Consider the following 12,537-nt stretch of genomic DNA (forward strand, 5'->3'; position numbering starts at 1 on the left):
GACAGACAGTTAACAGATGAAGTGACCCAGGTCTGGTACAGACAGGTATAGACAGGTAGGAGCAGACAGACAGTTAACAGATACAGATGAAGTGACCCAGGTCTGGTACAGACAGGTATAGACAGGTAGGAGCAGACAGACAGTTTACAGATACAGATGAAGTGACCCAGGTCTGGTACAGACAGGTATAGACAGGTAGGAGCAGACAGACAGTTAACAGATACAGATGAAGTGACCCAGGTCTGGTACAGACAGGTATAGACAGGTAGGAGCAGACAGACAGTTTACAGATGAAGTGACCCAGGTCTGGTACAGACAGGTATAGACAGGTAGGAAGAGACATACAGTTTACAGATGAAGTGACCCAGGTCTTGTACAGACAGGTATAGACAGGTAGGAGCAGACAGACAGTTTACAGATACAGATGAAGTGACCCAGGTCTGGTACAGACAGGTATAGACAGGTAGGAGCAGACAGACAGTTTACAGATACAGATGAAGTGACCCAGGTCTGGTACAGACAGGTATAGACAGGTAGGAGCAGACAGACAGTTAACAGATACAGATGAAGTGACCCAGGTCTGGAACAGACAGGTATAGACAGGTAGGAGCAGACAGACAGTTAACAGATACAGATGAAGTGACCCAGGTCTGGTACAGACAGGTATAGACAGGTAGGAGCAGACAGACAGATACAGATGAAGTGACCCAGGTCTGGTACAGACAGGTATAGACAGGTAGGAGCAGACAGACAGTTTACAGATGAAGTGACCCAGGTCTGGTACAGACAGGTATAGACAGGTAGGAACAGACATACAGTTTACAGATGAAGTGACCCAGGTCTTGTACAGACAGGTATAGACAGGTAGGAGCAGACACATCACAGATCTAACAACATGAGCTGGTCATAAGTGTGTTTATATGTTTAGTTTTCTTTCCCCCAGTGACAGGACCAGACTACTTGTACATGAACACGTCAGTCTACAGACACGGCACCGGCTTTGTGGAATCCCTCTTCGAGACCTTTGGTGAGTTTGGTTCTTGGAGCTATATGAACTTTATTTGAACAGCCAGGGCATTAAAGGTTTTGCAGCAGTATCTCCTGGTCCATAGACTACTTTCAGGTTGAGCAGCCACCTTACTTCAAGTTGTGAAATCCCAAACTTTTTCTTTAACTGTCTTGTACCTCTCTGTCCAGACTGTGACATGGGGGAGCTGAAGGACATGACAGAGGACCAGAAACAGAAGCAGGACACACACACTGACACACACAGACACAACACAACACCCTTAAAACAGGTCAGCTACACACAACACACATTCACTGTTCCTGTGTGTGTTCATGTTTTCTCTGTGTGTCTATCAAACTTAATTAGTGTATTTGTATCCTACTAACCACTCAACAACAATGACCGCTCTGGAATTGAATCATAGCTGGCCCATGTGCAGCATAAGCTGTACCCTGTATATAAAGGGGTGGGGGGGGTGACAGAGAGGTATGGCAGTAAGAGGATATGACAGAAAGGTATGGCAGTAAGAGGAGATGACAGAGAGGTATGGCAGTAAGAGGAGATGACAGAGAGGTATGGCAGTAAGAGGAGATGACAGAAAGGTATGGCAGTAAGAGGAGATAACAGAGAGGTATGGCAGTAAGAGGAGATGATAGAAAGGTATGGCAGTAAGAGGAGATGACAGAGAGGTATGGCAGTAAGAGGAGATGACAGAGAGGTATGGCAGTAAGAGGAGATGACAGAGAGGTATGGCAGTAAGAGGAGATGACAGAGAGATATGGCAGTAAGAGGAGATGACAGAGAGGTATGGCAGTAAGAGGAGATGACAGAGAGGTATGGCAGTAAGAGGAGATGACAGAGAGGTATGGCAGTAAAAGGAGATGACAGATAGGTATGGCAGTAAAATGAGATGACAGAGAGATATGGCAGTAAGAGGAGATGACAGAAAGGTTTGGTAGTAAGAGGAGATGACAGAGAGGTATGGCAGTAAGAGATGACATAGAGGTATGGCAGTAAGAGGAGATGACAGAGAGGTATGGCAGTAAGAGTAGATGACAGAGAGGTATGGAGGTAAAAGGAGATGACAGATAGGTATGGCAGTAAAATGAGATGACAGATAGGTATGGCAGTAAGAGGAGATGACAGAGAGGTATGGCAGTAAGAGGAGATGACAGAGAGGTATGGCAGTAAGAGGAGATGACAGAGAGGTATGGCAGTAAGAGGAGATGACAGAGAGGTATGGCAGTAAGAGGACATGACAGAGAGGTATGGCAGTAAGAGGAGATGACAGAGAGGTATGGCAGTAAGAGGAGATGACAGAGATGTATGGAGGTAAAAGGAGATGACAGAGAGGTATGGCAGTAAGAGGAGATGACAGAGAGGTATGGAGGTAAAAGGAGATGACAGAGAGGTATGGCAGTAAGAGGAGATGACAGAGAGGTATGGCAGTAAGAGGAGATGACAGAGAGGTATGGCAGTAAGAAAGATGTGACAACAGGACAGGCAACACACATGTTTACAACCCATATTTGTGTTTATTTATTTTCCCTGTTGTACTTTAACCATTTGCACATTGTTACAACACTGTACAGTATATATCCATAATATAACATTTGTAATGTCTTTATTCTGTGAGTGTAATGTTTACGGTTCATTTTTATTGTTTATTTCACTTTTGTATATTATCTACTTCACTTGCTTTGGCAATGTTAACATATGTTTCCCATGCCAATAAAGCCCCATGAATTGAATTGGTTCTGGACTGTAAAACCCTCTCTCTCTCTCTCCCTTGGTCCTTCTCTCTCTCTCTCTCTCTCTCTCTCTCTCTCTCTCTCTCTCTCTCTCTCTCTCTCTCTCTCTCTCTCTCTCTCTCTCTCTCTCTCTGTGTGTATCTCTCTCTCTCTCTCTCTCTCTGTATCTCTCTCTGTGTGTATCTCTCTCTCTCTCTCTGTGTGTGTGTGTATCTCTCTCTCTCTCTGTATCTCTCTCTCTCTCTCAGTCTCCTCTGAGACCTGCTACAGCTCCCCACTGAACTATTACCAGTTAGAGAGAGAGAGATACAGAGAAATACAGTTTTCTATGCACACATGCTTGGCTCTGATGATCTATCTTCAGGAGTTAGATGATCCCCCATACTGCTCTCTGTCTGCTGTTAGATGATTCCCCCTAGAATTAGATGATCCCACTCCTGAACCATAGTGTTGATGATCCTCCATACTGTTGATGATCCTCTATAGTGTTGATGATCCTCCATAGTGGTGATGATCCTCCATAGTGTTGATGATCCTCCATAGTGTTGATGATCCTCCATAGTGTTGATGATCCTCCAAAGTGTTGATGATCCTCCATAGTGTTAGATGATCCTCCATAGTGTTAGATGATCCTCCATAGTGTTGATGATCATCCATAGTGTTGATGATCCTCCATAGTGTTGATGATCCTCCATAGTGTTGATGATCCTCCATAGTGTTAGATGATCCTCCATAGTGTTAGATGATCCTCCATAGTGTTAGATAACCCTCCATAGTGTTGATGATCCTCCATAGTGTTGATAATCCTCCATAGTGTTGATGATCCTCCATAGTGTTGATGATCCTCCATAGTGTTAGATGATCCTCCATAGTGTTGATGATCCTCCATAGTGTTGGTGATCCTCCATAGTGTTGATGATCCTCCATAGTGTTGATGATCCTCCATAGTGTTGATGATCCTCCATAGTGTTAGATAATCCTCCATAGTGTTGATGATCATCCATATTGTTGGTGATCCTCCATAGTGTTAGATGATCCTCCATAGTGTTAGATGATCCTCCATAGTGTTGATGATCCTCCATAGTGTTAGATGATCCTCCACAGTGTTGATGAACCTCCATAGTGTTGATGATCCTCCATAGTGTTGATGATCCTCCATAGTGTTAGATGATCCTCCATAGTGTTGATGATCCTCCATAGTGTTAGATGATCCTCCATAGTGTTAGATGATCCTCCATAGTGTTGATGATCCTCCATAGTGTTGGCGATCCTCCATAGTGTTAGATGATCCTCCATAGTGTTGATGATCCTCCATAGTGTTAGATGATCCTCCATAGTGTTGACGATCCTCCATAGTGTTGGTGATCCTCCATAGTGTTGATGATCCTCCATAGTGTTGATGATCCTCCATAGTGTTGATGATCCTCCATAGTGTTAGATAATCCTCCATAGTGTTGATGATCATCCATATTGTTGGTGATCCTCCAAAGTGTTAGATGATCCTCCATAGTGTTAGATGATCCTCCATAGTGTTGATGATCCTCCATAGTGTTAGATGATCCTCCACAGTGTTGATGATCCTCCATAGTGTTGATGATCCTCCATAGTGTTGATGATCCTCCATAGTGTTAGATGATCCTCCATAGTGTTGATGATCCTCCATAGTGTTAGATGATCCTCCATAGTGTTAGATAACCCTCCATAGTGTTGATGATCCTCCATAGTGTTGATAATCCTCCATAGTGTTGATGACCCTCCATAGTGTTGATGATCCTCCATAGTGTTGATGATCCTCCATAGTGTTGGTGATCCTCCATAGTGTTGATGATCCTCCATAGTGTTGATGATCCTCCATAGTGTTGATGATCCTCCATAGTGTTAGATAATCCTCCATAGTGTTGATGATCATCCATAGTGTTGATGATCCTCCATAGTGTTGATGATCCTCCATAGTGTTAGATAATCCTCCATAGTGTTGATGATCATCCATATTGTTGGTGATCCTCCATAGTGTTAGATGATCCTCCATAGTGTTAGATGATCCTCCATAGTGTTGATGATCGTCCATAGTGTTAGATGATCCTCCACAGTGTTGATGATCCTCCATAGTGTTGATGATCCTCCATAGTGTTGATGATCCTCCATAGTGTTAGATGATCCTCCATAGTGTTGATGATCCTCCATAGTGTTAGATGATCCTCCATAGTGTTAGATGATCCTCCATAGTGTTGATGATCCTCCATAGTGTTGGCGATCCTCCATAGTGTTAGATAATCCTCCATAGTGTTAGATGATCCTCCATAGTGTTAGATGATCCTCCATAGTGTTGATGATCCTCCATAGTGTTGATGATCCTCCATAGTGTTGATGATCCTCCATAGTGTTAGATGATCCTCCATAGTGTTGATGATCCTCCATAGTGTTGATGATCCTCCATAGTGTTAGATGATCCTCCATAGTGTTAGATGATCCTCCATAGTGTTAGATAATCCTCCATAGTGTTGATGATCCTCCATAGTGTTGATGATCCTCCATAGTGTTGATGATCCTCCATAGTGTTGATGATCCTCCATAGTGTTGATGATCCTCCATAGTGTTGATGATCCTCCATAGTGTTGATGATCCTCCATAGTGTTGATGATCCTCCATAGTGTTGATGACCCTCCATAGTGTTGATGACCCTCCATAGTGTTGATGACCCTCCATAGTGTTGATGATCCTCCATAGTGTTGATGATCCTCCATAGTGTTGATGATCCTCCATAGTGTTGATGATCCTCCATAGTGTTGATGATCCTCCATAGTGTTAGATGATCCTCCATAGTGTTAGATGATCCTCCATAGTGTTAGATAACCCTCCATAGTGTTGATGATCCTCCATAGTGTTGATAATCCTCCATAGTGTTGATGACCCTCCATAGTGTTGATGATCCTCCATAGTGTTGATGATCCTCCATAGTGTTGGTGATCCTCCATAGTGTTGATGATCCTCCATAGTGTTGATGATCCTCCATAGTGTTGATGATCCTCCATAGTGTTAGATAATCCTCCATAGTGTTGATGATCATCCATATTGTTGGTGATCCTCCATAGTGTTAGATGATCCTCCATAGTGTTAGATGATCCTCCATAGTGTTGATGATCCTCCATAGTGTTAGATGATCCTCCACAGTGTTGATGATCCTCCATAGTGTTGATGATCCTCCATAGTGTTGATGATCCTCCATAGTGTTAGATGATCCTCCATAGTGTTGATGATCCTCCATAGTGTTAGATGATCCTCCATAGTGTTAGATGATCCTCCATAGTGTTGATGATCCTCCATAGTGTTGGCGATCCTCCATAGTGTTAGATGATCCTCCATAGTGTTGATGATCCTCTATAGTGTTAGATGATCCTCCATAGTGTTGACGATCCTCCATAGTGTTGGTGATCCTCCATAGTGTTGATGATCCTCCATAGTGTTGATGATCCTCCATAGTGTTGATGATCCTCCATAGTGTTAGATAATCCTCCATAGTGTTGATGATCATCCATATTGTTGGTGATCCTCCATAGTGTTAGATGATCCTCCATAGTGTTAGATGATCCTCCATAGTGTTGATGATCGTCCATAGTGTTAGATGATCCTCCACAGTGTTGATGATCCTCCATAGTGTTGATGATCCTCCATAGTGTTGATGATCCTCCATAGTGTTAGATGATCCTCCATAGTGTTGATGATCCTCCATAGTGTTAGATGATCCTCCATAGTGTTAGATGATCCTCCATAGTGTTGATGATCCTCCATAGTGTTGGCGATCCTCCATAGTGTTAGATGATCCTCCATAGTGTTAGATGATCCTCCATAGTGTTAGATCATCCTCCATAGTGTTAGATGATCCTCCATAGTGTTGATGATCCTCAATACTGTTGATGATCCTCCATAGTGTTGATGATCCTCAATAGTGTTGATGATCCTCCATAGTGTTAGATGATCCTCCATAGTGTTAGATGATCCTCCATAGTGTTGATGATCCTCCATAGTGTTGATCATCCTCCATAGTGTTGATGATCCTCCATAGTGTTAGATGATCCTCCATAGTGTTGATGATCCTCCATAGTGTTGGTGATCCTCCATAGTGTTAGATGATCCTCCATAGTGTTAGATGATCCTCCATAGTGTTAGATGATCCTCCATAGTGTTGATGATCCTCCATAGTGTTGATGATCCTCCATAGTGTTGATGATCCTCCATAGTGTTAGATGATCCTCCATAGTGTTAATGATCCTCCATAGTGTTGGTGATCATCCATAGTGTTAGATGATCCTCCATAGTGTTAGATGATCCTCCATAGTGTTAGATGATCCTCCATAGTGTTAGATGATCCTCCATAGTGTTGATGATCCTCCATAGTGTTGATGATCCTCCATAGTGTTGATGATACTCTATAGTGTTGGTGATCCTCCATAGTGTTAGATGATCCTGCATAGTGTTGATGATCCTCCATAGTGTTGGTGATCCTCCATAGTGTTAGATGATCCTCCATAGTGTTAGATGATCCTCCATAGTGTTAGATGATCCTCCATAGTGTTGATGATCCTCCATAGTGTTGATGATCCTCCATAGTGTTGATGATCCTCCATAGTGTTAGATGATCCTCCATAGTGTTAGATGATCCTCCATAGTGTTGATGATCCTCCATAGTGTTGATGATCCTCCAAAGTGTTGATGATCCTCCATAGTGTTGATGATCCTCCATAGTGTTAGATGATCCTCCATAGTGTTGGTGATCCTCCATAGTGTTAGATGATCCTCCATAGTGTTAGATGATCCTCCATAGTGTTAGATGATCCTCCATAGTGTTGATGATCCTCCATAGTGTTGATGATCCTCCATAGTGTTGATGATCCTCTATAGTGTTGATGATCCTCCATAGTGGTGATGATCCTCCATAGTGTTGATGATCCTCCATAGTGTTGATGATCCTCCATAGTGTTGATGATCCTCCAAAGTGTTGATGATCCTCCATAGTGTTAGATGATCCTCCATAGTGTTAGATGATCCTCCATAGTGTTGATGATCCTCCATAGTGTTGATGATCCTCCATAGTGTTGATGATCCTCCATAGTGTTGATGATCCTCCATAGTGTTAGATGATCCTCCATAGTGTTAGATGATCCTCCATAGTGTTAGATAACCCTCCATAGTGTTGATGATCCTCCATAGTGTTGATAATCCTCCATAGTGTTGATGATCCTCCATAGTGTTGATGATCCTCCATAGTGTTAGATGATCCTCCATAGTGTTGATGATCCTCCATAGTGTTGGTGATCCTCCATAGTGTTGATGATCCTCCATAGTGTTGATGATCCTCCATAGTGTTGATGATCCTCCATAGTGTTAGATAATCCTCCATAGTGTTGATGATCATCCATATTGTTGGTGATCCTCCATAGTGTTAGATGATCCTCCATAGTGTTAGATGATCCTCCATAGTGTTGATGATCCTCCATAGTGTTAGATGATCCTCCACAGTGTTGATGATCCTCCATAGTGTTGATGATCCTCCATAGTGTTGATGATCCTCCATAGTGTTAGATGATCCTCCATAGTGTTGATGATCCTCCATAGTGTTAGATGATCCTCCATAGTGTTAGATGATCCTCCATAGTGTTGATGATCCTCCATAGTGTTGGCGATCCTCCATAGTGTTAGATGATCCTCCATAGTGTTAGATGATCCTCCATAGTGTTAGATAATCCTCCATAGTGTTGATGATCCTCCATAGTGTTGATGATCCTCCATAGTGTTGATGATCCTCCATAGTGTTAGATGATCCTCCATAGTGTTGATGATCCTCCATAGTGTTGATGATCCTCCATAGTGTTGATGATCCTCCATAGTGTTGATGATCCTCCATAGTGTTGATGATCCTCCATAGTGTTGATGATCCTCCATAGTGTTGATGATCATCCATATTGTTGATGATCATCCATATTGTTGGTGATCCTCCATAGTGTTAGATGATCCTCCATAGTGTTAGATGATCCTCCATAGTGTTGATGATCCTCCTTAGTGTTGATGATCCTCCATAGTGTTGATGATCCTCCATAGTGTTGATGACCCTCCATAGTGTTGATGACCCTCCATAGTGTTGATGATCCTCCATAGTGTTGATGATCCTCCATAGTGTTGATGATCCTCCATAGTGTTGATGATCATCCATAGTGTTGATGATCCTCCATAGTGTTAGATGATCCTCCATAGTGTTAGATGATCCTCCATAGTGTTAGATGATCCTCCATAGTGTTGATGATCCTCAATACTGTTGATGATCCTCCATAGTGTTGATGATCCTCAATAGTGATGATGATCCTTCATAATGTTAGATGATCCTCCATAGTGTTAGATGATCCTCCATAGTGTTGATGATCCTCCATAGTGTTGATGATCCTCCATAGTGTTGATGATCCTCCATAGTGTTGATGATCCTCCATAGTGTTAGATGATCCTCCATAGTGTTGATGATCCTCCATAATGTTGGTGATCCTCCATAGTGTTAGATGATCCTCCATAGTGTTAGATGATCCTCCATAGTGTTAGATGATCCTCCATAGTGTTGATGATCCTCCATAGTGTTGATGATCCTCCATAGTGTTGATGATCCTCCATAGTGTTAGATGATCCTCCATAGTGTTAATGATCCTCCATAGTGTTGGTGATCCTCCATAGTGTTAGATGATCCTCCATAGTGTTAGATGATCCTCCATAGTGTTAGATGATCCTCCATAGTGTTGATGATCCTCCATAGTGTTGATGATCCTCCATAGTGTTGATGATCCTCTATAGTGTTGATGATCCTCCATAGTGGTGATGATCCTCCATAGTGTTGATGATCCTCCATAGTGTTGATGATCCTCCATAGTGTTGATGATCCTCCAAAGTGTTGATGATCCTCCATAGTGTTAGATGATCCTCCATAGTGTTAGATGATCCTCCATAGTGTTGATGATCCTCCATAGTTTTGATGATCCTCCATAGTGTTGATGATCCTCCATAGTGTTGATGATCCTCCATAGTGTTAGATGATCCTCCATAGTGTTGATGATCATCCATATTGTTGGTGATCCTCCATAGTGTTAGATGATCCTCCATAGTGTTAGATGATCCTCCATAGTGTTGATGATCCTCCATAGTGTTAGATGATCCTCCACAGTGTTGATGATCCTCCATAGTGTTGATGATCCTCCATAGTGTTGATGATCCTCCATAGTGTTAGATGATCCTCCATAGTGTTAGATGATCCTCCATAGTGTTGATGATCCTCCATAGTGTTGGCGATCCTCCATAGTGTTAGATGATCCTCCATTGTGTTGATGATCCTCCATAGTGTTAGATGATCCTCCATAGTGTTGACGATCCTCCATAGTGTTGGTGATCCTCCATAGTGTTGATGATCCTCCATAGTGTTGATGATCCTCCATAGTGTTAGATAATCCTCCATAGTGTTGATGATCATCCATATTGTTGGTGATCCTCCATAGTGTTAGATGATCCTCCATAGTGTTGATGATCCTCCATAGTGTTAGATGATCCTCCATAGTGTTAGATGATCCTCCATAGTGTTGATGATCCTCCATAGTGTTGGCGATCCTCCATAGTGTTAGATGATCCTCCATAGTGTTAGATGATCCTCCATAGTGTTAGATAATCCTCCATAGTGTTGATGATCCTCCATAGTGTTGATGATCCTCCATAGTGTTGATGATCCTCCATAGTGTTAGATGATCCTCCATAGTGTTAGATAATCCTCCATAGTGTAGATGATCCTCCATACTGTTGATGATCCTCAATATTGTTGATGATCCTCCATAGTGTTGATGATCCTCCATAGTGTTAGATGATCCTCCATAGTGTTGATGATCCGCCATAGTGTTGGTGATCCTCCATAGTGTTAGATGATCCTCCATAGTGTTAGATGATCCTCCATAGTGTTGATGATCATCCATAGTGTTTGATGATCCTCCATAGTGTTGATGATCCTCCATAGTGTTGATGATCCTCCATAGTGTTGATGATCCTCCATAGTGTTGATGATCCTCCATAGTGTTGATGATCCTCCATAGTGTTGATGATCCTCCATAGTGTTGATGATCCTCCATAGTGTTAGATAATCCTCCATAGTGTTGATGATCATCCATATTGTTGGTGATCCTCCATAGTGTTAGATGATCCTCCATAGTGTTAGATGATCCTCCATAGTGTTGATGATCCTCCATAGTGTTAGATGATCCTCCACAGTGTTGATGATCCTCCATAGTGTTGATGATCCTCCATAGTGTTGATGATCCTCCATAGTGTTAGATGATCCTCCATAGTGTTGATGATCCTCCATAGTGTTAGATGATCTTCCATAGTGTTAGATGATCCTCCATAGTGTTGATGATCCTCCATAGTGTTGGCGATCCTCCATAGTGTTAGATGATCCTCCATTGTGTTGATGATCCTCCATAGTGTTAGATGATCCTCCATAGTGTTGACGATCCTCCATAGTGTTGGTGATCCTCCATAGTGTTGATGATCCTCCATAGTGTTGATGATCCTCCATAGTGTTGATGATCCTCCATAGTGTTAGATAATCCTCCATAGTGTTGATGATCATCCATATTGTTGGTGATCCTCCATAGTGTTAGATGATCCTCCATAGTGTTGATGATCCTCCATAGTGTTAGATGATCCTCCATAGTGTTAGATGATCCTCCATAGTGTTGATGATCCTCCATAGTGTTGGCGATCCTCCATAGTGTTAGATGATCCTCCATAGTGTTAGATGATCCTCCATAGTGTTAGATAATCCTCCATAGTGTTGATGATCCTCCATAGTGTTGATGATCCTCCATAGTGTTGATGATCCTCCATAGTGTTAGATGATCCTCCATAGTGTTAGATAATCCTCCATAGTGTAGATGATCCTCCATACTGTTGATGATCCTCAATATTGTTGATGATCCTCCATAGTGTTGATGATCCTCCATAGTGTTAGATGATCCTCCATAGTGTTGATGATCCGCCATAGTGTTGGTGATCCTCCATAGTGTTAGATGATCCTCCATAGTGTTAGATGATCCTCCATAGTGTTGATGATCATCCATAGTGTTTGATGATCCTCCATAGTGTTGATGATCCTCCATAGTGTTGATGATCCTCCATAGTGTTGATGATCCTCCATAGTGTTGGTGATCCTCCATAGTGTTGATAATCCTCCAGAGTGTTAGATGATCCTCCATAGTGGGTGATGATCCTCCATAGTGTTAGATGATCCCCCATAGTGCTAGATGATCCTCCATAGTGTTAGATGATCCTCCATAGTGTTAAATGATCCTCCATAGTGTTGATGATCCTACATTGTGTTAGATAATCCTCCATAGTGTTGATGATCCTCCATAGTGTTGATGATCCTCCATAGTGTTGATGATCCTCCATAGTGTTGATGATCCTCCATAGTGTTAGATGATCGTCCATAGTGTTAGATGATCCTCCATAGTGTTAGATAATCCTACATAGTGTTGATGATCCTCCATAGTGTTGATGATCCTCCATAGTGTTGATGATCCTCCATAGTGTTGATGATCCTCCATAGTGTTGATGATCCTCCATAGTGTTAGATGATCCTCCATAGTGTTGATGATCATCCATAGTGTTGATGATCCTCCATAGTGTTGATGATCCTCCATAGTGTTGATGACCCTCCATAGTGTTGATGACCCTCCATAGTGTTGATGATCCTCCATAGTG

The 12,537-nt window shown here is 42.2% G+C and overlaps 1 protein-coding gene across 3 annotated transcripts in view; it reads left to right on the forward strand.

Annotated features, from left to right (window-relative positions):
* The window catches only part of LOC106604262 (actin filament-associated protein 1-like 1), a 171,894-nt gene that overhangs the window by 41,157 nt on the left and 118,200 nt on the right, over positions 1–12,537 (forward strand). For all 3 annotated transcript variants that reach the window (XM_045717926.2, XM_045717925.2, XM_045717927.2), the window contains exons 3-4: positions 944–1,027; positions 1,198–1,298. In XM_045717926.2, coding sequence (XP_045573882.1) covers positions 944–1,027; positions 1,198–1,298 — 185 coding nt within the window. The remainder of the gene's footprint in view (positions 1–943; positions 1,028–1,197; positions 1,299–12,537) is intronic.

This window comes from Salmo salar, chromosome 05 (assembly GCF_965601325.2).
Source record: "Salmo salar chromosome 05, fSalSal1, whole genome shotgun sequence".
Lineage (NCBI taxonomy): Eukaryota > Metazoa > Chordata > Actinopteri > Salmoniformes > Salmonidae > Salmo > Salmo salar.